Source organism: Natator depressus, chromosome 2 (assembly GCF_965152275.1).
Source record: "Natator depressus isolate rNatDep1 chromosome 2, rNatDep2.hap1, whole genome shotgun sequence".
In the NCBI taxonomy this organism is placed as follows: domain Eukaryota; kingdom Metazoa; phylum Chordata; order Testudines; family Cheloniidae; genus Natator; species Natator depressus.
Window position 1 is genome coordinate 205,176,844 of NC_134235.1, and position 26,951 is coordinate 205,203,794.

At 40.0% G+C, this 26,951-nt stretch overlaps 1 protein-coding gene across 3 annotated transcripts in view; it reads left to right on the plus strand.

Moving 5' to 3' along the window:
* RAPGEF5 (Rap guanine nucleotide exchange factor 5) overlaps positions 1-26,951 on the plus strand; it is a 223,964-nt gene that overhangs the window by 79,947 nt on the left and 117,066 nt on the right. For 2 of the 3 annotated variants that reach the window (XM_074945792.1, XM_074945793.1), the window contains exons 8-9: positions 13,822-13,898; positions 20,331-20,456. In XM_074945792.1, coding sequence (XP_074801893.1) covers positions 13,822-13,898; positions 20,331-20,456 — 203 coding nt within the window. The remainder of the gene's footprint in view (positions 1-13,821; positions 13,899-20,330; positions 20,457-26,951) is intronic. The other variant, XM_074945794.1, reaches the window with a different exon arrangement.

The following is a 26,951-nucleotide window of genomic DNA, read 5'->3' on the forward strand; positions in this document are numbered from 1 at the left end:
TCCCCTTCACCCATCTGGTGTTCCACTCTGACGGTTATGGAATCATAACTGGAAAAAATAGCAAAATCTGCAGGTCTTTCTCAAAAGCTTTGCTGCATTGTAGCTCTAAATAAAAGGTGCAGCTAAAAACACAATCAGCAATATTGTACTTGAAACAATTTCATGTCCTGAAGTAAAGGGCAGACACATTGGCTTGTCTGAAATGGCCTTTTCAAGCCACCAAAGTTGTTTGTGTAGTTGAGGGAACACGCACTAGATTGACCCAAGCTCCTGCATGATTCTGGAAAGGTCATTCACTGCAGTAGACCTGCCTTTGGTTCACAAAGTTTGGACGTGGCTCCCTTTAGTACCAAAGAATGCAGCTCTTTGCATCATCCAGTTAAGCGTACATGAAGTGTTCCTTCCTATCAGGGTCTTAATGTCCTTAATACTCTGCATCTGCATCACTCCAACCCTTAGCTGTGCTGTGAGCTCAAAGATCCATTGGGTAACACGTGATAGATTTATCATACACTGAAACAACAAAGCTGTACCCTTTTTTCTCCTATGTATATTTAACGGTATGTAAATCACACACAATTTTTGGGTATTAAAAAAGTCGTAGGAGAGCTCTAGTAAGTTCAGTAAAATCTGCGGAGTTATACCAAGGAAGAATTTGGTCCTGTTTTATTTGATTTTGCAGTTAATTTGAAACTCCTGGGATAAATCTTTTGGCACATTTTATAAGGAATTTGTGCATAAGAAATTAATATTGCAACAAGATTATGTGGATGACACATGTTTCATACATAGCATCACAGAGTGGGCAACAGTGAACTGTATCTCATGTTTCAAGGCTTCAGATAGTCACCTGCAGGGGTAGAAATCTTTTCCCCCGAAGTATTTTGTGTTAGGAGTGTGTTTGTTTTATGGGGTTTTTTTGGTTTCCTTCCTCGGAAGCATCAGAGATGGCAACAGCTGGAGATGGGGCATTGGACGGGGTAGGCCAATGTTCTGAGGTGGAACTGAGCACTCTTTCTCTCAGGTGCTTAACTGGATGTTCTTGATCACATGCTCAGAGTCTAACTGATCACCATATGTGGGGCTGGGAAGGAATTTCGCCCTAGGTCAGACTGGCCATGACCTTGGGGAGTTCTTATCTTCCTCTGCAGTGTGAGGCACGGCTCGCTTGCCAGGTTCATCTTGATCAGTTTCTTGCCATTGCAGGGTCTTCGGGCACTGGTGCATCTCAGTTCTTCCTATTCTTTTCCTATGGCACATAATAGTTTTAGTCTCCTGAGGGTTGTAATACCTTGGTCTAATTTCAGTTATATGGTTTAGTATGTGGGTGCTGGCTGCCCTTGGTGGCCTGTGATATTCAGGAGGTCAGACTGTATGATTTGTCTGGTTCCTTCTGGCCTTAAATTCATTGACTGTGAACTAAAATATAGTCAGTGTTGGTCCAAAAAGAGGTTATTGGGTGGATGTTTTGTTTGCATTCGCTCAAATAAACATATGAGGGTGGGGGAACCCACAGACTCTCTTCTCCAAACACTCAGAATCCTCTTTGTTTCGTTTTCAGACTGAGCATGCAGAATGCTTTATGTGAAATAGAAGCAGTATTTCACCTCACACCAGTTGTTACAGCAGAGGTGGGCAAACTACGGCCTGTGGGCTGGATCTGGCCTGTCAGGGCTTTGGATCCGGCCCGTGGGATCGCCACCCTCGTGGCGCCGCGGGTCCCGCACCGCTCCTGGAAGCGGCTGGCATAGTGTCCCTGTGGCCCCTGGGGGAGGAAGGGCAGAGGGCTGTGCGCTGCCCCCGCCTGCAGGCACCTCCTCCTGCAGCTCCCATTGCCGGGAATGGGGAACCGCGGCCAGTGGGAGCTTCAGGCGAGGTACCTGCAGGCGAGGGCAGTGCTTGGAGCCGTCTGCCCTCCCTCCTGCAGGGGCCGCAGGGACGTGGTGCCGGCCGCTTCCGGGAGTGGCATGGGGCCAGGGCAGGAAGGGAGCCTGCCTTAGCCCCGCTGCACACTGCTGCCACCCCGGAGCTGCTCAAGGTAAGCAGTGCCGGGCCAGAGTCTGTACCCCGCACCCCAACCCCCTGCCCTGAGCTCCTTCCTGCACACTGCACTTCTTCCTTCACCCCAGCCCCTGCCCTATATTCATGGCCATGCATGCAATTTCCCCACCCAGATGTGGCCCTTTGGCCAAAAAGTTTGCCCACCCCTGTGTTATAGTCTGCTCAATCTCTTGTTCTAACATTTCCATGTGTCATTCTCTCTCTCTGCTTGCTAGCAGATATCGTATGTCCATCCACAGTTGCCAACTTTCACGCGGTAGATAAGCACCCCGATTTTCACAATAAGCCAAAAATCAAGCTAGTCCCATTTCAAAGGAAGGCCAAAACAAGCCAATCCCTAAGAACCCCAACACTGACTAGATTCCCCCCGCCGTGCAGTCTGGGACTGTGGTGGGCCCGCTGTGCACCCCGACTCTCTCCATCCCCTTGCCTCTGCTTGCCGGGAGCTGATTTTAAAAAAAGAAGCAACAAGCCACAAACTAGCCAACAAGCAACTCACAATCCAATTAAGCCAAAAACAAGTCCAATTTCTGCATTTTTTTTTCGTGGCTTTGGCATGTCTGTGACCAGTAGTTAATGGTCTCTCCCCCACCTTTCCACAGTTTTGCTAAAATGCATTCTGCTCCGGTAGTTGTCAGGTGACACTATTCTTTAAAGATACAGTAGCATTCAGTGCAGTTCAGAGTTCTCTGGGTTTAAATGTAATGCTCAGGAGAATGAGAGGCTAACAGTACTGGCTAGATGCGTATGTTTAGAGTGTATGGACACATAGTTATAAGAGTGTGGGATTATTTAAAGTTATTGCACCTGATTCTCCACTGCTTTTGCTTCTTGAGTGAAATAGGTAGAATCTTATATTTGTGCAAATCTTACACTTGTGCATAGGGAGCAATGTACACTCACTTTGCAGTGCAGCAAATGACTACACAAGGTGCAAGGCAATGAAGAATCAGACTTACAAATTCCAAATGGATCAATAATAGCTGAGTCTGTATTACAAAATAAGCATAAAATGCCAAGCTTGTTTAGTCAGAGGTATGTTTCTCAGTTGTAGTCCTTGTAGAGCACAATCATATTATGTAAAAAGAAAAGGAGTACTTGTGGCACCTTAGAGACTAACCAATTTATTTGAGCATAAGCTTTCGTGAGCTACAGCTCTCAAATTGGTTAGTCTCTAAGGTGCCACAGGTACTCCTTTTCTTTTTGCGAATACAGACTAACACGGCTGCTACTCTGAAACCAATCATATTATGTGGAATTTGGGCAGTCAGATGTGGAGCAAATGGTAAGTAATTCACCACAGAATTAAGCTGAGACTGGACAGTCAGAAAGTATTGGTAAACAAAACTTAGATATACAATACATGTGAAAATCATAATGAAGACATTTCTCTAATATGAATGAATTCCAGAACATCATTTAGTATACTGGATATTATTATACTGTTGAAATAACAATGGTCCTATGATACTAGCATTCCTGTGTTTGACAATTATTTAAGCTGAGATATTGTCCCTGTTGAGGTCAATCAGTTACAGTGGAGAGGAACTGAACACAAATGAACCTTTCTGTCTGTAATGTGGTGTCAGACAGACCAAGTCTACGTTTTTTAATTGCGTCAGTCTGCTCTTTTACTGACACTGGTTTTGCTCTGTTTAGATTTCAGAGTCCTACCATAGCTATTATCTGCTGCTCCTTGATAAAACTCTGCAGAATAAGAGGAAATATTATTGCGTTTTGTGGGGAGAGGTCCTGTTTCCTATTTGAGATCTGAGAAATGGTTTCCAGCATTAAGACCCTTGGGAACTATTTTCTTTGTGGAAACTAGACCACCATAATGAGTAACCTTCTGTGCAAATTTAATATTAGTTCTACACCTAAGGTCAAACAAAAGTTAATGACCATTTGCACACCAGAGATATGAAATCAACATTACATTTCATGGCCATGTCATTTTAAAACAAACAAAAGGCTGGAGTAATTTATGGTTAAATTGATTTAAATTACAAACCATAAATATTAAGAGCATCTTAGAATGCTGTTTGGGAGGAACTAACATCATTGTTATCAGTGCAGCAGTTCAATCCACAGTTTACAAACACATCTATCCTATCTGGTGCCTGCTGAGCATTCCTAGATACAAAGTTATCAAATGATGCTCTAAGCAGGATTCTTTCTTTCTTTAATAATTTTTATGTATCTCTTTGGTTTTTTTTTTAATTAGCTGATTTACTCAGCTGATTGCACAGCTGTCTGGGCAGCACTTTCCCAAGGGCCTGCCAACTGTTTCAGAGCTATGTCTGGTTCTTGGTGGACGGAAATTGACTACAGTAATTTGCATATGTACATGCATAAATAGCAGGGAAGAGTGAAGAGGCTTAAAGGCAATTTCAATATTGTTTCTGAAAAGAACCATGTTAACCACGAGTTTTCCAATAATTCCTGGGAAAAGATCACAGATTTACTGTGAATGAAGAAGTGGCCAAATTCTGTTTTCAAGAGGTTTTTTCCCTCTGGGATTATGACAGTATCTTGTATTACAGCTTCTTGGGTTTTCATGGTGTTCAGCCATTTTTTTCCCCTTCATATCTATATGTACAGCTGGGAAGATACAAGCAGGAGGGAGCTTGGACTGGCTAAGATCAGTCCCAAGATCTGAGGGCTGAAAAAGGTTAAATCCACCTTTGCTCCTTCTCCTCCCCCCATTTTCTCTCCCTCAGCCCTAGTCTGTCACCAAGCATGGCTCACCTAGACTGGAGGATCTGGCCTTTAATTCCCACAATAATGTCAATATGGACTGCTCATTATCCCCATCTGGAATATTAATATTCATCAGCAGCCATTATAATATAGTCAGATCATTCACAGTTGTCATAGCAACCAAGCCACTCTAGAGCTCAGTTGTGCCCTCCACAAATGCCTGGGGTAAATAGATGGGCCTTGCAGCATACCCAAAGATTAACAAGCAATATCGCAATCTCAAACTTCATAATCATGAGTCAGGCCCCCCAAAATCATGAAATTGTCTTAAAAATCATGAGATTTCTAAAAATAAATGTGGGTTTTGATTTTTGAGCCTCTAGAGTGCACTTACGTTACATTTTCAAGCTTTTCTCTGCAAACATGAGGGCTAGAAATTTTTCTTCTTTTTTATAATGAAAGATGAGATATCCCCATCATTGTTTGTCTGTGGGAGCTGAGGATTTAAGAAAAATGCCAAATATTCTGAGCTGCATAGTAACGGTGATGGCAGTTATGTGTAAACATTTAAATAATTAGCCATCAAACTTAATACCCTACTAAGCCAAATGGAGGAAATTCACACCTCTTCTGGTGTTATTGTTCCAGGCTGGCTGGCTACTGAATTAGTATGACGATATTGCATTGGTTTGTGTTGTGAAGGTTATCTTTGCAATCCAGAAGGGAACTGGTTGCAGTTAGAAACTTTTTATTAAAAAAGAAAGCTAGCTGGGTTGCAGCACAATACAGCAAAACCCCTGGGAAGAGCTGAATGCTATGGGTTCCATGGATTGCTCCACACTTGCAGATTTCCACGGTTCTTTCCACTCTGTACATGGAAAGATGATTATGCCCAGTAAAGAGTTGCCATTGTTTAAATAAAACTGAATATTAAAAATGAAACTGTATATATTTTTATTCTGTGCTTGTCTATCCATCCTTCCATCCTTTTGTATTGTCTGTGTATTTTAAAATTAAATACCCCTAATTCTACTTAACATCTGGAATTGTGCAAATCATCCAACCCTTTCTCAGTTGCTTAAATCTTCCAGCGTGTCTTGTCTACTTTTGCACTGTTTTGGTAATACAAGCAACCCTAATTCCAGTTCATCCTACCATTAGAGGATTCCCCTCCCATTGGAGCTTTCCTCAACTGGTGTAGCAGCTCCTAGACTGTGCACCTTCTTGGCTGCTGGTGCAGACTGTGTCGTGGGAAGAGGAGAATGTGTCCAGGGTATGTCTGTGCCCCAGTAATCTCTAGCTGTGTATGGCTAGTTTAAATTATAGCAATCTCAAGGCTGTTCCAGCTCATGCTATGGGTCTAGCCTTGTGCGAATTGGCTCCAGGATCAAGGGAAACAACAGGTGGCTTAAAGCCGTTTTTCTCTCAACAACGAAATAACAGTCTGGAAACCAGATAGTCTGGAGTGCTGAGAAGCTGTGATAATATGTACTAATGGATGTGTTTAAAATATAAATTATTGACCAAATGGTAACTCGGAGTTGCTATGTCATGTGCACAAATGTTTGATGTTAAAAATTCACATGCATATTATTAATAAAAAACACTGTTCTGCATGAGTCATATCTACTTTTTAAAAGGGGCAGCTCTGACATTTTAAAATTTATTTTCCTCCAAAGTTGTAGTCCATATTAATTTCAGTTTTAAAAGCACTAAAACACCTAACTTACATTTTTATGCCCTTACTGTAAGGGCAGCCATCTATGTGAACACTATCCATTAAGATGTTAGCATGACCCATGAAACCCTCAATACCAGTGGGTTTACAAGAATATCCTGGTTGTAGTATGTACATTCTGATTCATCAGAGAATGTCATGTCAGGTCTTAAATGAAAGCCAGGATCACAATGGTCATTAACATCATTGTGAAATGTATGTACAGATACTATGTAAGAAGTTATGTTTATGTATGCATACTGAAAATATGCGCTAAAGTCTGTATCAAGACAGAGATGACAAACAGGTTTTCTGTCATATAAAAGAATTTTTTTCGCCTGTCTCTGTTGACATGTAAATTAAGAATTTTAAGCCAACACAATGGAGAGAAATTTACATATGAAGTTAACACTGGGATGTGAAATCAACAGGGAGGCAGCATACCAGAGAATAAACCACTGGAGATTATCCTGACTCCAGGTATGGTCAACGAACTTTGGGGGATATAAGAAGGAGGCAAGGGAAGACACCCCTGTATCTTGAGCCTGTGAAGTAAATGAGTAGTGCAATTACTTTCATGAAAATGGGATCACCAGCCTTCGTTGAAAATGCTGCAAAAAGCTTTGGGTGAGAGAAACTTCAATACACAGGAGGTTAGCATAATAGTTTAATCTCCCTAGAAAGCATGTTATGGTTTTGTTTTGTATGTAACCCTTTGTTTCCATTATCCTTACTCACTATTTCTTGAATCTTTGATAATAAACTTATTGTTGTTTTCAGTATAAATATATCTCAGTGCCATGGTATTGAGCTAGGGGCTGATCCAGAGTTAACACTGGGGATATTGGGAAACACTATTTCTCTAGGAGGGTAGTGAAGCACTGGAATGGGTTACCTAGGGGTGTGGTCAAATCTCCATCCTTAGAGGTTTTTAAGGCCCGGCTTGATATAGCCCTGGCTGGGATGATTTAGTTGGTGTTGGTCCTGCTTTGAGCAGGGGGTTGGACTAGATGACCTCCTGAGGTCTCTTCCCACCCTAATATTCTATGAGCTCATACAAGGTGGTTTGTATGCTGTTCCGTTGGGGCAACAGACCTCATATCTTCAGTGGATAAGGAGCTAGATCCTACAGGGGAATACTTCAAAGAGACTCAAGGACTGGAGTGCACCTATTGTTAATCTGCATGGTAAGGTAAGGCCTGGCATAGGTCAGAGGAAAGTGCTTGGGTGGCTCACAGGCTGATGGTGTTAGGGAGCTGACACCCAGTTAAGCACAAGCAAATCTCTCTCAAGCTGGAAGTTGTTGTGGGAGGTAATAAGGTGACTCACTGTCCTGGGTACCATCACAGTGAGTACCCAGCAGCTCTTGCTGACAATTTTGGAAGGACAGAAGATACTAAGTCATGCTTCTTATGGAGTAACCCATTTGCTTTCAGGTCCAAATTTTTAAGTGTGTCCTCTGAAATTGTGGCTGCAATTTTTTGTGCTCCACCATCAATGTGTAACGAACCCACATTTCAGAGTAACAGCCGTGTTAGTCTGTATTCGCAAAAAGAAAAGGAGTACTTGTGGCACCTTAGAGACTAACCAATTTATTTGAGCATAAGCTTTCGTGAGCTACAGCTCACTTCATCGGATGCATCCGATGAAGTGAGCTGTAGCTCACGAAAGCTTATGCTCAAATAAATTGGTTAGTCTCTAAGGTGCCACAAGTACTCCTTTTCTTTTTGCGAACCCACATTTGTGCATGCCTACAGTCATTGGAATGCACAGATCAGATAGTTAGATATCTAACAGTTTGTGCTTGTAAAAAGCAGATTTTTGCATGCACAGAACTTGGAAGTCTGGAAAAATCTGGTTTGTTGTCAGCTGAAAATTTGATCCTCCGCTGCCAGCCATTCACAACTGAGATTCTTATAATGGTCCAATGTATCAAACTTTTAACCAAAGTGAAACAGCAGGAACAACAGAAAGTAGGGAGCACTAATGGTGGTGTTGGCACACAGGATGCCTTATTCTCTCTTAGGGAATATCTTTGTTGGAATACAGGGACAGGCATGGTTGAAAAAAAAATTCGGGGTAGTCTTAGCTTTGCAAACCTTATTGGCCAGAGTTTTTTGCTTTTGAAAAATTAAGGAGACAAGATGGGTGAAGTAAGATCTTTTATTGGACAAACTTCCGTTGGTGAGAGAGACAACAGAAGTTGGTACAATAAAAGATATTAGTTCACTCATCTTGTCTCTCTCCAATATCCTGGGTCAGACACATCTACAACAACACTGCATACAATGTTTTGAAAAATTAAGGGCAGTGTAAATGCCACTTCAAGTAGATCTAAACTGCCAATGTTTGTATGTCTCGGGGGAGAAAACTGAGTGTGGGGACAGATGAGACACGTTGACTGATATCAGGAGTGGCAGAAGCTTCCTAAAAAGTGTGTGTGGGGCCCCACTGGTGCCCGAACCATGGCCCTGCCCTTATGTGACCCCTTCTCCCCACCCTTGCGCTGCCCCACCTCTTCCCAAGACCCCGCCCTCTCCTCTCCGCTCCCTCCCCCCCCCCATTGCTCGCCGTTACAGCCCATAAAAAGTGGGAGGACATAACTCTCCCATTTTTAAAAGTGATGTGGCCATGGCCCTCTGCCCCTGCCCCCATTCTGGATCCCCTGACTAAGAGATGATTCTTACTTTGGCTCACCTCTAACCGACAATACATGTTACAGCAATTGTGTTTTGAAGTCTGTAGAAACAAAAAATAGCAAACTATTACTTTTCCTAATGCCTCTGGCTAAAAATCAAACAATTAATTGAAAAAAATAAAAAACAAACTAGAAAATCCTTTCTGGGCTGATAATTTATGTGTCAAGTGTCAACCTAGAACTGACTTCTCTGAATGATTGGTAGACCCTTGGAAGACAGGGATTTAAAATGCAAGTGCTGACCCAACCTTAATTTCAGCCATATGAATGATACATGATTACTGTGCATCTAAGTGCATATTCCATTAAGGTTAAAGTAAGTTATTTCTTTCTAAAATAACCAAAAGAAATTAAGTAAACCTTACTTAGCAAGAATGATGATCCCCTTTGCATATAAATACCCACTGTTTCTCCTAGAATTCTCTACTCCCACTATTAGAAAGGTCCCTACTGTAGTCCACAGGGGAGCAAGGAAATTAAATCAAGCCATGGTCTGGTGATCTTTAAGTGACCATTAAAGTCAACATTCTGAACTCCTTAAACTCATTTGCAAATAGCTACTTTTGAACTGCACTTTAGCAAGCTAATGGTCATTTAACATCTTCACTTTTTCATTCACAGTGACCTTTCCTGTAGGTTAAAAGAAGGGAAAAGCTGTAGGTAGAAAGGGATTGGTTACTGTACATTCGTTTGCGGGTTTTTCTGCCTCTAGTTGCAAACCTTTGATATTGTTTGTAGCAATCAGATATGTATGGATGTAATAAACCGTGTTGTCCTTCATTCTTATTACTGTTTTATAAGAGAGCTTTTCCTCTGGTCTGGACTACGTGTATTGTGAAGAGAGAAGCACAGTTTATACTGGCATAGAAGGAAGTGCTTGGCCCGGTTCCCAAATTTGCAGATTTTTATGTACATGTCACACTTCAGGAACTGTCCTAGAATCAACATTTGCTTGGGAAGTATTTTCCCATCCCACCCTTACCCTCTGGTCACTTTTGCTGCAGCTAAATTTTCAATGTCAAAGCTTTTTATTTATTTATTTTTACATAAAGTTAATGAAAGGGGGAAATTATTGCCTACTTTTTTTCATTTTATGACTGAAATTCAGCGACATACACAAAAGCCCATTAGGGTACCAGCCTATACCATTATACAGCCATAGATTTGTTTTATGTGTTTGAGTTCAAGGGGATGTTCTTGTATCAGCACGGAAGCACTGTGTGTCTGTGTGAACTTCTTTCCTGTGTGTGTGAGAACTAATTTGTATACACAAAATTTTCTGAGTTATACCGTGATATTTCTAAGAGACTGATCTTGGTTTTTAAAATGTTTATAGGTGGAATATGAAGTAACCTTTTCATGAACAAATCATGAAGCAGTAGTTAAGGGTTGATTAAACCCTCCAATTATACACTTTGATGTTGAGGTGTTTGTAAGCGTCATTGAAAAAAATGTGTTGACCTGTCTGCTTATTTGGAAGACATCCCCAGATACATGGTCAAGATAAATGATTTAGGGACAAATTGTGGCAGGTCCTTCTGTGGGTGTGCAGGGAGAGAGGATACAAGGAGTATCTTTGTGCAGTAAAATAACCCAAACTGTTTTTGCTGAAATCTTTATCCTCTTCTGAGGGCTGTTTGACCCCTGCCCTCCCTGCCCCCAAGAAGAGACTTACAGATTTCATTCTGTATACTTCCTACAGTAAGCAATCATTGAGGCCAATGGATTGGATTTAGATTGTGAGCTTTTTCAGCTTGTAATTAAAGGGCTGAGGTGCTGCACATACTTAGGGCTTGTTTACACAGGAAGTTATTCCAAAACCAGGTAGGGCATGACTTTAAAGCAGAACAGCTAGTCCTGAGTAACTCCATGTGTAGGCTTTCTTATTTCAGAATAAGAAAATGGAATTATTCCAGAAAAATTATTCTGGAATAGCTATTCCTGAGCCCACATCTACACTACAGACTTTTGCCAGCATAGCTATGTGGCTCAGAGATGTGAAGAGGTGTGATTTGTAGCTATGGCTGTCAGAATTCCATAGTTTAGATGCAGTTATACCAACAAAACTGTGCTTTTACTAGTATAGCTTGGTTTGCTCATGGGGGAGTGGGCGTATGTTTCTGGTACAAAGTACAGTTTTGTCCATATAAGCTGCATGCACGCTAGGTGTGCTTTGCAAGTATGGTATATACCGGATGTATTCCATTACTAGTAAAGGTCTACATTAGGAGCAAAGGTCTGAATAACTCCACGTAAAGACAGGCCTAAAGGCCAAGTCTACACTAAAAAGTTAGGTCAGCCCAGCTACGTCACCCATGGGTATGAAAAATCCTCATCCCTGCGTGATGTAGCTAAGCAGACCTAACCGCCAGTGTAGACAGTGCTAGGTCAATGGAAAAATTCTTCCATCGATCTAGCTACTGCCTCTTGGGGAGGTGGATTAACTACAGCGGCATAGGAGAACCTCTCTCCCATTGTTGTAGTGAGTGTCTGACACTCTACAGTGGTGAAGCTGCAGCTGTGCTGTGGTAGCAGTTTAAGTATAGGCATATCCTTGAGTTAAATACAGTAAAAGCTGTTTTATCCAGCATGTTGAGGGAATGGGGGATGCTGGTAAGTGAAAAATGCTGGTTAACTAAGAGGGAGGGAGTTTGGGTGTGGGAGGGAGCTTGAGGTGCCGAATCCGGGGGGGTGCTCACTTCAGGCGGCTCCCTACAAGCAGTGACTTGTCCTGGCTGCTCCTAGGTGGAGGTGTGGCAAGCGGCTGTGCGTGCTGCCCCGGCCCGAGCGCTGACTCCGCAGCTCCCATTGGCCAGGAACTGCATTCAACCTAGTAAATTTGTTTTTGCTTAAATCAAAAATATTGGCTTGCAGCTTTCTTCTGGCACAATTTACTGGTGTTTAACAGTGTTAATTAAGCTAAAACTAGTGGAATATAACCTTCAAAATGCTTATCTCTGCAACCATTATTTCTGTGATGATTTTGATGGAAAGTGGTGTTCTTTGGTATTAGAAGATTGAGATCATTTTGTTTACATAGAACTTTCCAAAAGGTGAGATGAGGGATATGTCTGCTTACTTCATTTTGTCAAAATTGACCATCATCAATCTAATGAAAGCAAAGGCATTAACTTTTTAATGTTGTTCTTTATGAATCACCAAGCCTTAAGTTTTATTTCTAGAAAAAAAACAGGAGTACTTGTGGCACGTTAGAGACTAACAAATTTATTTGAGCATAAGCTTTCGTGGGCTACAGCCCACTTCATCGGATGCATTGAATGGAACATATAGTAAGAAGAAGGTGGAATTTGCCATACAAACTGTAAGAGGCTAATTAATTAAGATGAGCTATTATCAGCAGGAGGAAAAAAAAACTTTTGTAGTGATAATCAAGATGGCCTATTTAGACAGTTGACAAGAAGGTGTGAGGATCCTTAACATGGGGAAATAGATTCAATATGTGTAATGACCCAGCCACTCCCAGTCTCTATTCAAACCCAAGTTAATGGTATCTACTTTGCATATTAATTCAAGCTCAGCAGTTTCTCATTGGAGTCTGTTTTTGAAGCTTTTCTGTCGCAGAATTGCCACCCTTAAATCTTTTACTGAGTGGCCAGAGAGGTTGAAGTGTTCTCCTACCGGTTTTTGAATGTTATGATTCCTGATGTCAGATTTGTGTCCATTTCTTGTTTTGCATAGAGACTGTCCAGTTTGGCCAATGTACGTGGCAGAGGAGCATTGCTGGCACATGATGGCATATATCACATTGGTCGATGTGCAGGTGAACAAGCCCCTGATGGCGTGGCTAATGTGATTAGGTCCTGTGATGGTGTCACTTGAATAAATATGTGGACAGAGTTGGCATCGGGCTTTGTTGCAAGGATAGATTCCTAGGTTAGTGTTTTGTTGTGTGGTTGCTGGAGAGTATTTGCTTCAGGTTCGGGGGCTGTCTGTAAGCGAGGACTGGTCTGTCTCCCAAGAACTGTGAGAGTGAGGGAGTGTTTTTCAGGATAAGTTGTAGATCTTTGATGATGCGCTGGAGAGGTTTTAGTTGGGGGCTGAAGGTGACGGCTAGTGGTGTTCTGTTATTTTCTTTGTTGGGCCTGTCCTGTAGTAGGTGACTTCTGGGTACTCTTCTGGCTCTGTCAATCTGTTTGTGTATGTATATATATATATATATATATATATATATATATATATATATATATATATATCTTCTTACTATATGTTCCATTCAATGCATCCGATGAAGTGAGCTGTAGCCTGCGAAAGCTTATGCTCTAATAAATTTGTTAGTCTCTAAGGTGCCACAAGTACTCCTGTATTTTTTGCGGATACAGACTAACACGGCTGCTACTCTGAAACATTTCTAGAAAAGATTCTTATTTCCTTAAAACCCACCGTTTTGTCAAAAACAACTTATTAATATTTATTATTTATTAGTATGAATAATTAGTACTTTTCATGTAAATTTTACAGGCTGGAAAAAGTAAGACACCGAGTGATTTGTCTAAGATCTCTCTGAGTTAATGAGAAAGCTAGGATTACAACCCTGCTCTCCTGACTTTTCCTGTTCCTTCTAACCTGGATCATGCTACTGTGATTTAAACCTGCCTGATTTCAGTACTCTCCTTTTTTGTTTTAGCAGTTTATCAAAATGAAGAAAACAGCAACCAGGAAGCAAAAGGGCCAGAAGACTTCAAATATGCTTCTGATGCACAGGTAAATATATAAGAGTAATATATTTGAGGGTTTTTTCAGCCCCACTTTTTTGGGGCCTTTAGCACTGGAACATAGACTTTCCCCTATGTTCTAAGTAGATAACCTGTATGAGACTGAAACTATGCTAGATTTTGTCTCCCATAGTTATTTACACTAGACTGATCACATTGGGAGTAAAACTTGTGATCTTGAAGTTGGAAAGATGTTCTTAGATAGCATCTCAGTTCTGACTTGCTGCATAAAAAATACCCTGTATCCCTCATTTTATTTTCAAATTGGATTTGTTTTTAAGTGGTATGTGCATGTGGCATCCTGATGGAATTTTAATAACTGTAAGTAGATGTGGATTCTGAAGACCTTTTTATTTGACCTATCTTTGAGGTTTTAAACCCTCGAACACTCAAAATACTATATGTAAACATGGCTAAATTATTAAGATCTACATTGACTTTTTTCTCTCAGCCTTGTCTTTGTCTGTCTCTTTTTTTTAATCCTCTTCCAGCCCTAAGCTTAAGGGGTGTTAGGGATCATAGAGATCTGCTTTTATACCCAGATCTTCTACTTCTCTTTAATATCATCCAATTTCCCCAAATTACCATCCTTTCTCCTCCTCCTCCGCACCCATATCTTGCAGTTTTATTAGATCTCCTCTCTTACCCTGACTGCCAAACCCCTACTAAAAGGCCAAAAAGCTCAGACTCAAGTGTGAGTACACAGCAAAGACAAGCTTGCAGCACCAAGTTTCCGAGCCGGGATCAATTGACTTGGCCTCGTGGGCCTTGGGCTGCAGGGCTAAAAAGCAATGTGGACATTCTCATTAGGTCTGGAGTCCAGGCTCTTGAAACCTTTCTGGGAGGGAGGGTCTCAGTGCCTAGTACAGCCCAAGTAGGATAATTTACCCTGCAATTTTTAGATCAGCAGCCAGAACCCTGGGAGCACAAGTCAATTGGATATGCGCTCTGAGACTTGGTGCCATGTTTTTTTCATGCAGTGTAGACATATCTTAGAAGACCTTTCAGCACTAGTTCACAATCTGAAATCCATTTGTCTGTCTATTATAGATGGCATTTCTAGAGTGGCCATCACAATAGTATATGAGAGCCAAACAATAAAAGTAGACAGGCTAAGCATTATTTTTTAAAGGAAATTTTAAATTCTTCAAAAATGTTCAGTGTTCCAATATCTCCACTACACCATGGAATTCCATAGCATGAATGTCTGTTACTCTGTTCTTTTACTCTTAATTCAAATCTGTGAGAGGAAGAGGTTGAGCGCCTTAAAGCTAAAGAGTATATTAGAGAGCAAGGGAAAAGACCCAGGGTGAAATTCTGGCACCAAAACTTCAGCGTCTGTGTGTATTTCTGTCTGATTCTGCTTGGTTATCAGAATTAATTTATATGAATGTTCATTCAAGTTTTTAACAAAGATTTTGAAAACAAAAAGGTCATTATGCATGCTAAGAGCTAATAAACAGCAAACTAATAAGATTACATGGAGAGATTATAAAAAACAATAACAATTTAGTGGCAGTATATCCAATTATTCAATTCACCCAGTTTAAACTTGAGTGCAAACCTACTTCCAAGTTTGACAAACATTGCAAAGCATGTTTACAATTAAACAAATAAATGACTGGTGTCCAATAAGTGTGGTAATAGAGTTTGGGGATAGTCTTTGAAGAGCAGACATTGTCATTACTCTAATTTAGGCACTTATGCTTGTATTTTAGATTTAAGCACTTGTAGTCCCTTTTAGTTCAGTGGGTCTACACACATTTTGCATATCACTCACATATGCAGAAATGTTTGCTGGAGTTGGGCATGGGCTCCTTAGTCTGCAGGTTGACAAAGTTGAAAACTGTAATAATGGCATTGTTTGTAGGAGAGATATAAAGAGTCAGTGATTGCAATGCAAAATTCTGAAGTAATTGGGGGGGGGGCTGATTCTGCTCCCATGGTGGTGTATATCAGGAGTAACTCCAGTGAAGTCTATGGAGTTACACTGCACTGATGTAAGAGTGAGGAGGATCATACCCTGTGACTTTTAAAATTGAGTGTGATGAAAATAATATGCCTTCCTATCTGCCTAGAAATCTCCTATTTCACCTTCATCTCATTTCTAGCTTATTAGTTTCAGTGTTCTTGTCTTTCAAAAGGGAATATTTTCCAGAGTACATTTCAGAAAAATATTTTGTAGAGTCAACATCTTTGCTTTTCAAACCACAGTAGTGACTAATTGATTTTCCCTTTGTATAAGGAGGGACAGTGAAATCTCTTGTGCTATTTTGAAAATTAAATGCACACCTTTAATTTTTTAATTTTTATATTAAGCACTGAGCTTAATATAAAGCTTAAATTCTTTTGACATTTATTAAACCAAAGTCTGGTACAACTCTCACCTATGCAATTTGCACGCAAATAAATTGTGGATCTAAAGTTCAGTACTTGCACCTCTAGCTACCTGTTAGAGGAGCAAGTATCAAGATTTACACCCAGAGGGTTTTTTTTTGTGGGTACAAAATGCAGGTGCAAATTGCACTTGCTGATAGGAAGGCTAGCCTCTAACTCTTTTACTTAACAGCATTAAACACATTGTTTGAAAATTAAATTTATACTGACAAGTGAAAATGACCAAGAATATTAAAATCTTATTGCGTCCTCATAACCGGCTCTCAGAAACTATCAGAATAATTTAATTAGTTGACCTAGATGGATTCTTACATTAGTTAGCAGAAAAATTATTCCAAGTACTATAGAAAGTCAGAATAATTGGAGAAATCACAATGACAAATAGGGGTTTTGCACCTTCTGTTTTAATTATGAAAAAAATATTTAGCTCTTTATATTATAGCCGGCATTAATTACACCAATCAAATTAAGGCTGAATTTGAAAATATTGTCTACTTCCAACATTGATTATGCCTCAGCTTCCCTGGCAGATTTTTAATGTTGTCTTCCTTTTTTGCTGAAACCACAGTAAAGTACATTTTATTGTGTTCGCCTTGCTACTTTAAATAAAAGAACAATAATTCATAAACTGGCCATTATTTAGAACTGGACCATGTAATCCTATGAAATTGCATATGTGAACAAAGACTGCTTCTGTGGCAAAGGTAACGAGATCAGGTTCTACTCTCACTATGCTCAAACATGTAGGAAGGAGGTAATTATTCTATTTTGTTCCACTGAGAAAAGGTGGGAAGTTTGGCAAGTTTTCTTCTTCCAAGATGCTCTTTTTCACTTGAACATTGTGGGTAGGGTAACCAGATGTCCCGATTTTATAGGGACAGTCCCGATATCTGGGGCTTTTTTTAATATGGGCTCCTCTTACCCTTCACCCCCGTCCTGATTTTTCACACTTGCTATCTGGCCAGCCTAGTCATGGGACTAATTGTCCATTCAGACAGGAATTTTGACTTCAGTGGGAATTACATAGCTATATCAGAGGGCAAAATTGGGCACACTCATTGTGAATTTAAATTATCCAAATAAAGATAGAGTTTAAATCTTTAGTTATCTTTAATGTTGAAGTGTGCATACTGTGTATGTGTGTGAGTGTTAATGTCTGTTTTATTTATGAGATGTGTTTTTCATACCGTCTAAGCATATTTACAGAGCAGAAACCACACTAACAATTAACAAAGTGTGTGAATATCAGTTAAGGGATTAGTACCAGCACTAGGCATAAGGAGACTAAACAATTGCTTAGGGCCCTGAGCAGCTCAAGGGGGCCTGCTATTTGCTTTTTTAGGTATTTGTTAGTTCCAGCTTAGGGCCCCCAGTATTCCTGCTTAAGGTCCCCCAGTGGCCTAGCACCACCTTTACAAGGGATTAATAGAAAAAGGAGTAATCCTCCCCCCCATCCTAATTACTCCCTCAATTTTTAAAAAAATTTTTTTTTAATACATCCCGAAGGCTTGCAACGTATGCTGAAGGTCAAAAAACATTTATTGACTCATTGAGGGGGCATTGCATTTATATGGTGTTCTTCACTAAAAATGTCCTGTCTCAATCCACAGACATTTTAAATATTGGGACTTTTATCTTGGGGCCACTCTGGTGATCTCAGTTGTTAGAATGGAACATAAAAAGGGTGAGGAGACTGCCTTTAAGGTAGTCCGGTTCGAACCTTGCGTGGCTTTATAGTTCAATTTTTAATTGTACCTGGGTTGGAAGCCAATGTGAACTATGGAGCATAGATGTCATGCACTCAGCTAGAATCACTACTAAGTAAGGGGTCAGACACGCATTGCGTTAGCTGTAATCTCCAAGTGGTGCAGCCGTAATGTATTACCGTCCTCTAAACTGCAGATGGGAAAGGCATGACAGTGCTGGTGAGATCACTTCCAAGATGAAGAGTCAAAGTCGTCTTGACAAAAGTAGATGAAAAAAGCACTCTTGCCTACTGCTTCTACTTTATCAAAAACACAGCCATGAAATCAATAGGAAGCCTAGACTGTTCACCTTATTATCAAAAGTAAGGTAGGGATACAGATGTTACCTACACTGCTTCCTTCTGATGTTTCCCCCAGCTGAACAGTGTAACGTCCATCTTGTCTGGACTGAGCTTCAGACAGATAGCTGTCATCAAGGCCCTAATCTCTGCTACCACCTGAAGCTATGAGAGTGTGTCATCGATCTCAGATGAAAAGAGACATTTAGATCAGAGTCATAAGCATATTGATGGCACTGCAAGCCTAGCTGTCTCACTACCTTCTTTCAGGAGCCCCACAAATATACTGCATAAAAGATGTGCTAGTCTCGCAAATCCATTTTTAGAGTGGGGCATATCCTGTATTTGAAAGTGACCTCCAAGGATATTTAAAATCTTTTGCTTCTTTATGCTGTATATAAAGGCCTGAGGAGTGTTTAGTGTTTTTTTTTTTTTTAAAGGAGGTGGGGGGAGGGAGAGCCCTTTGGGCTGTCACATCTTAAATGATTGATCTTTTAACAAAGACATCATTTTGTCCTAAATGTTCGTTAGGCATTGGAGTCAAATAGATGTTAACAAAACCATACAAAAATCAGATTTTTAAATATTCTGAATATAAATTTCTACTCTGTTCATCAGCTTTCAGTCTCTCTTGTTTCTTGTGATATTATAATCTTCCTAGTTCTCCAGTTGCCATAGAGATTAAGATAAATTCAGTTTACACACGTGAGAAAGGATGGGGTATGTGTGGATTTTCTATGTTTAAACCCTTCCTTTCCCACCGCATATCCCTTTCAGGCTGCCTTTATACAATGTAAAAAGGGCACAAGCTCATTTTCCTTCCCTCCCTGCAACCTCCCGTCTTTGCACATCCCCTCCCTGAACCTCCCAAGGTTCATGCTGATAGCCATCAGGAAACATCTGGGCTAGTAATGGTCCTGCAGTGTCATCCAGCCAGGTCTCAATTACGCAATTAAAATCAGAGGCCCTGTGTGTGATCAGGTCATGGATGGTGATAGAACATGATTGGCCACTGATTTTGCAGTAAGCAACATGTACCATAGAGGTACATGATAATAGATAATATTTTACAGTGAGGGCTCACGTGAGGTCTCAGGTAGCTATGTGTTTGAAATGTCTGTGTGAAGAGTGTGTCTATGCCTTCATTATTATTTATTATTTGTATTATCATAGTGTCTAGGAGCCTCAGTCAAGGACCAGTACCCCATTGTGCTATACTCTGTACAAACACAACAAAAAGACAGCCCCCTGCCCCAGAGAGCTTTGCCATTTTTACAAACACACGCCAATGCAGTAGACCAAAACAAAATACCATCAAAATAGGTACCACCATGGTTCTCAGCTAGAGTAACTGGTAGTATTTTATGTTTAAAATAATTGAAATCTAGTGCTAGTTGTAACGTATGCCACATTGTCCTCCTTTAAACAGAATTGAAGAATTAATTAATACACTATATTTACCTCCTTTATAATGGAGGAATTAATTTTGTGTAACTTTATTTTAAATGCTGTAGTTTACATACATGAAGAAGTGGCAGCATTTGAGAAACGGGAGGTTCTGCTGTGTTATTTTTAGGAATGATTCTATTGCACTCCATCCTTTTTTTCCAGGGCTGTTCCTGGCTAACTTTCCCATGAGTTTTTAACCTCTTGCTATGGTTCTCTTATGTAACAGGAAATAGGTTGACAGGAACAAACAAAATACAAGTATATCAGTCACACACAATAGCAGTTGATTTAGCTAGCCCGGCCTTCAATTGCCTAATGTAGATACAGTACATAGGGCAAATCAGCTGTGCCTGAGAACTTCTTGTGCTGTTTCCCAAGAAGCAACTATTTTATTCTAGTTCAGCAAAAAGCTCAGAATTACAGTGAACATGAGAGAACAGATGTTTTTATTGTAAAGTTAAAACTTGTGTCACTGTCATGTCCTGGGATTGTGGATTTAAATATTTATTTGCTCTTTCTCCAACCCTCAAGGCAGGGGTTTTATGCAAGCTCCAGGAAAGAGATGACATTGGACGGATTGAACTAGTTCAGAAGCTGGCAAGGGAAAACTGTCAGTTTTTGCAGGTGGATAGAAAAGAACCAGAGAAGACAGAACAAGTAAGACATTTCTCATTTGTTTGTTTAGAAGGGAAAGGAAAGATGTTTTCTACTTTGATGTAAACTTAAAATAAAAAAATATTTGATTTTAGGTCCCATGGCACATTGAGTTACATCTGTTCTGTCATGTCAAATGGGCCTCCTTCAAATTCACAAAATCAAAATGGAATAAGATTTGCATATTATTTATCATTATTATTTTATTAACATTAACAATAACTGATAAACCTTGCTAGCTTATAATAGGCATGAAGCCATTCTCCCTCAGGTTAGGGGAATGATTTCAGAGTGTTTTCTGACAAAAAGTTGGTCATTTTTGTGAAATGCGTTTCTTTTAAAGATATGTTTCTCAGATTTTTTTTTTAAAGGGATACATGCTTAAAGTACCATTACTTTTTTTTAAAGAACCTGAGAGAAAATTACTCTGCTTTTATAATATTTTGGCAGAAAATATTACTGGGAACTTTCCAACATGAATTATAATTGGGTTTAAAATAGTGAGTTTTTACAGTTTCTTTTTTTATTATTATTGTGTATTCAACCAAAACTTACTTTGACTCAACTGAAGAAAATAGCAATCTGCTGCTCATTGCTTCTAAAAGCATTTATTCAAATAATAACTATAGACTGAAAATGCATTAAAATACTAGCTGCTTTGCTGATAGCACAATGTAACCTTTTTATCCTCCTGCTGCAGATTGTTTGTTCAGGTTTCATTTGATGGGAGATGCTGTTTTTGGTCACATACTCATTTAAAACCCCTAAAGAGGGAGAAAAAAACTGCGACCCACTTGAGTCTTGAAATGCAATGTGCGTGTCTCCCCCATTTTTATTTACTCTGCAGTACAAAGAGACTTCTACTTAAGCAAAGAATAATTTTTCAGCTGACCCACGAGAAGTCAATCAACACTAATGTAATCACAATCAACAAAGCAAAAGGGAGTGATAAAATCTTACTTGAGAATGTGATGATGTTCTGTTCAATAGGATATATGCTCCTGTCTCTTGCAGTTAAATATGTAATTACACCAATGGGCATACCCGAGGGAGGACAGCAATTAGCCAGGCTGATCCTTGAATTGAACTGATCCTTGGTAGATCCACTAACTGTGGGCATCTGCAAAAATTTCCACATATCTTTAAACTGCATTAGCAAAACACAGTTGAACATTTAGGAGCTTATGAAAGTACAATTTTATACCAATAAAGGTTTATAATTGTGTTTTTAGGATTATTCAGCAAGAGTACAGGTTTTAGGACCAGATACTTTTTGGTAATGATATTTCAGAACTTCAGTGGTATCTTGGCTGCTGATTTTGGTCATTCTACTGGCATAGGCTAACTTTTGTGTCAACTGTCCTACTGGAGTCTGTGATTTTAATGCACAGCAGAATATAATACAGTTCTAAAAATGGAAAGGGGTGTAAGTGCTCACTTTTTCTTAAGTCTTTATTCTTTGAAAGTTTTTTGCATATTTTGCAGAGTGACCGCTTCAGCCCATTGAGAGACAGCTGCCCTTATTCATGTTGAGTAGTACCACTCTCTTCAATTAGTTTTATTGGGCTAGATTGTGCCATTAGGCAGAGCCTAGAGGAAGGGGTGGGGTGTGTAAGCTGTATAATGGGAAGAATTGTGCCTCAGGATATGTCTACACTGCAATAAAAAACCCCCACATTTGGCCTGTGCCAGCTGACTTGGGCTTGTGGCCCCAGGGCTAAGATGCTGTTTAATTGTGGTATAGACATTCAGGCTCAGACTGCAGCCTGACCTCTGGGACCCTCCCACCTTGCAGGATCCTAGAACCGAGACACTAGCCTGAGCCCGAATGTCTACACCTCAGTTAAACAGCCCCTTAACCTGAGCCCCACAAGCCCAAGTCGATTGGCATGGGCCAGCCATACTATAATTGCAGTGTAGACATACCCTCAGAGACTTCCCTCCTGAAGCACAGTTCATCCCTCGCTCCAGGGATGTGAATTTGGTATTTTACTGCTGGCCTGTATGAGCAGCTACTTATGACAACTGTGATGTTTTCTCAGCTGTGCTGACGGTCATGTTAAGGGATGAAGTCAAGTCTGCATCCATTCCATGTCTAGGCACTCTGGCATGGGTGGACAGTGTCCACTTGCTCCTTTGTGCCTAGACCTAAGGTCTAGATAGCCCATGGAGAGGTGTAAGGGGCTTTCTCACTTCCCTTTGTAGGTCTATAGTCTAAGAAATCATCTAGCCAATTGGCTTTAGTGGGACTACTCACCAAGTAAGGGATTACTTAATGCGAGTAAGGATGATTAGACTCTAGCCCTAAATAAGACTACATTATAGAAACTGAAAGCAAATGAACTGCCCAGCCTCTGTTTTCATCTGAAATATTAAAGAAACAACAGGCATCAGGATCTGGTGTTCTTACAAAGCAACGTGTATTAAATATATATCCAGGTGAATGTCATGTTGTTTAAAAACATCAATTTACTCTAAGCAACTACTTAAAAATACATCCTAATGGGTAACCTATATAGACAGTAAAGTTGAGGGAATTCAGTTTTCCCGTTAGCATTGTTCTCTGTGTTCTCAACAAGACACCAGTTTCCCCATAACTATCGCTGCGCTGAATCTTCCATTAGCCTTCTCTCCTGCTGTGCTCAATTCTATCTTCATGGATGACCTGCCCTCCTGAAATGAAAAGTGTTCTGTCTATACTTGAAATGTACATACAGTCTTCCATGCGCCTCTTCCAATATTTGTTATTGCATCCCTTCAGCAGACAGTTAACTGTGGTAGCCTGGCTGTAAATGTATCTTTAAGCAAAAATTGCACTGGTTAGCAGAACTGTTTGTTTTGATGAGGCTTTGACAGTGTAACATTTTGAGTTTGTTCCTAAAGATTCTTTATCGTGTTGCTGGAAGAAAATATACTGTTTCTAAGAAGTTCTAACATCAAGGATTTTTCTCCTTGTGTGGAATGTTTAATCTGAATGGAATCCTCATTCATTATCCTATAGGTAGATACACAGACAAGAAAATTTTAATATAGTTAAGATTTTAAATATAGACACCTTGAGTAAAAGGAACCTAATTAAAACAGTAGTATTTTATATTTCACTCAGAATAAATATTGAAAAGTCAGGAAATCTGGAGTGAAACTTTTATAGGCAACCTCAATTGTGACTCCATGTTGCCAGCAATGATATATCTGATGGAGCTATCATAAGAGTAAAACAGCCCTGGAATTTTTAATATAATTGACAGCAACTGTTAAGGTAATATATCCTACATGTGTGCTGATTCTTATGTACCCTCCTCTGGGAAGGAGGAGGCCTCAGCTTATTTTAGTGACTCCAGTACCCAGTCAACTTTGGCCTCATTGTTTAGGGTGGTCAGGGTGATATAAATCTGGTAGGCATTTGGAGAGCTGGATTTGGAGGCCAAATTTGAGTGAGTGGTATTGTGACCTCTTGCACGGGACTGCAGCAAAACTCAACTTGGGTTTCTCCATGATTTGGGCCCTGGCCTTATACCTAGGTTACCTATTCCTTAATCCAGACCTGAGGTGAGTTTAATTGCTGATTTATGAGTCCCATAATTATCACAATTAGTTCTGCCTTGTCCTCAGCTAATGCAGAGAGACCTTGGATTGAATGTCCCTAATTTATATATTTCAATTAAATCCTATTTGTGCCACCAAAGTTTTGGAGAAGAATAGCCTGTTACAAGCTGTGCAAAATGCACAATCAAAGGCTTGAAAGGTCCTAGTTTTTGTAAAAGTAAAACAGTGAAGAGGACTAAAATTTGTGCTCTCACGCAGTGCTATTCAAATAATGAAGGAACATGTGGAATTACAGGATACCAGGATGTACAACCCCTTCCTTTGAGTTATGTTGTATTTCCACAATAGTTTCTTTCCTCCACATGTGTGATCTAATCTTAAAAAACTTTTACTAATTAGTAGTTTATTCCATAATGTTTAACTACTTTGTATAGAAGGAAATTCCAAATAAATACTTCTTGTGCTGTTCCTTCTTTTACTTAGTTTAAGTTGATGACTCATTGTTCTTGGATTTGACAGTAGCTCAAATAGCCTTGTTTAGGGGTTAAAATATTAAACTGGGAGTCAGAACTGTTTACAATAGTACATACTTCCAAACAGTGAATCTTACTGCAGTTGATGAATGTCTGCAAAGTGCTTTGAGATGGTTGGTGTGGAAAGACACAGTAGAAGTTTGCACTCTGAATGTAAGAGTGTTGGGAGGAATATACAGAAGAGAACCACTCGCTTGAGCAGCTGAACAGAACTTATTGCAGTAAGAACGAAGTAGGCACAATAACTTCTCCTGCTCTTTCACTGCACCAAGCAGGAGTCTCCTCTCTGTAGAGGCTCTTCTGAGCCTTGATTTGCTGTTAAACCTCTTTGATTATTTATTTGTATTGTGCCTGGGAGCCCCAGTCATGGACCAGGACCTCATTGTGCTAGGTGCTGTACAAACAAAGAACAAAAAAGTTAGATCCTGCCTCAAAGAATCAGCATGGTCAATTAAGCGGAAAAGTCCTCAGACATGTTTAAGAGCCAAGTTGTTTCCCCATACCCTAGTACCTGGTTTCAATCTTTTTATTCTTCCTGGATCATTTTCCTCCCTTCCCCCACTTGTCAGAGTGTCATTGTTGGCCTGCCAGATAGGAGAGCCACAAGGAAGAGTTTCCTATAGTGATCCAATTTGGAAACCTAGCTCCCATTTTAACAGTCCTTTGAACAAACACTATCTCTTAAAAATTGCTTCTAGAATTTTAATATTGCTATACTTCAAGTGAACGCCAGTACTGAAAACATGGGTGCAAATGTTCTGCTTGTTTAAATTGTCACAACATCCTTGAATCCAATGGAGCTGTGCTAGTTTGCAAAAGCAGAGAATTTTTCATTCTTTCAGAGCCCTACAGTTGCAAAATATTGTACTCCATCCTGTGTTCTCAGAATTTTGTAGACTTCTGTGAAATCCTGTTTTCCAGAGCATATAGACCAAGTTTCTCTAAGCTTTTAAAATAAATTAAGCTCTTAAAAATGTTTAATTGTACCTTCTCCATTTAATTAGTAGCCTTTTTATAATACGATAGAATATTTTCCTCCTGCTTCTGTGTGAGTCATCTATTTATGCTTCCTGGAATTTTCTTTTTGCTAAATGTTTTCAAGTTTTATCTGTCAGCTTAACTCCTATATCTTTCTCCAGCTCATTGTTTTGTAGGGTTTGGCCATATTACCTTTTCTTATTTTTGTCCCTAGATTCATTATCATACATCTGTGTAGACTGAATTGCATAAATCACTTATCTGCTTATGTTTCTAGTCTGATGAGTTAATGTCATTTTCTCCCTTTAGAGAAGCAGAATTGCCCATTCATAAATTCAAGGTAATCTGTTTTTAAAGCTGTCCTTTTTTTGTATTTACTATTTCATCTCCATATTTCTATGATCAGGAAATTGCACGATATTCTGCATGTTCTTTCTTCCACATTTTTGATATATTGCACACATATATTGTATAGACCTATAACCCTGACTCTATACTAGGTGCTTCCTTCCATCTTAAGTTACTTCCACACACATGCAGTGAAGTTGAATGAACTGAGTTGTCCATGTTTCTGTGTTAAGCTAAAGAAAGTAGTTTCCTAAACCTAGAAATAAGACTTAAAAGGAATGTTAATAACGTTTGTGATGTGTAGCACTCAAGCCCAGCTCACAAGTACCCAACTGTCTTCAAGTTTCAAAAGAAGTACTTTTATCCTGTACCTCACATTGGGCCAAATCGTGAAGTCCTTTCTCAGGCCTTGTCTACACTTACAGAGCTGCAGTGGTGCAGCTCTACCGCTTAGTGAAGACGCTACCTATGCTGATGGGAGAGCTTCTCCTGTTGGCATAGGTACTCCACCTCCCTGAGAGGCGATAGCTATAGCATTAGTCAGTTTTTACTCATTTCTTTCTCTGAGTTGATACTAAACAAGGATGTTACATTTGGCTCTTACCAAGGACTAGATTAGGGCTCTCCTGCACTAAAAGCTTTAAAAGGGCCAAAGTTCATTGGAAAACTCTGTGGCCTTGGGACTCATGGCTTTCTGTCACATCATCCCTTCTGGCATATGAAGTTTGATAATTTGCCCAGATGACTGGGGCATTCATATGGCGACCGGACCCTACATACCGCTTTCTTCTCCTTTCTGTCCACCATGGCAGTATGGCTTCAGTCTGAACTTTAGACCTTGTTTATTTTGAGGATTTGACATGGTTACAACAATCAGTGGCCAGTCACCAGTGTAGCTGACCCGGAGAATGCTCCTAGTACAGACAGGCAATGCTGCTATAAATCAGAATTTACTCTGTTTGCAGCAGCGGTAAGCTGCACAAGTGCAAATTTCCATTTATCCTGTCTGTAGTAGGATTAGTACTGTTAAAGGTACAGAGGCAGCTGCCCATTGATGATAGAAATCCTAAGTGTAGACAAGGCCTTATTTGGC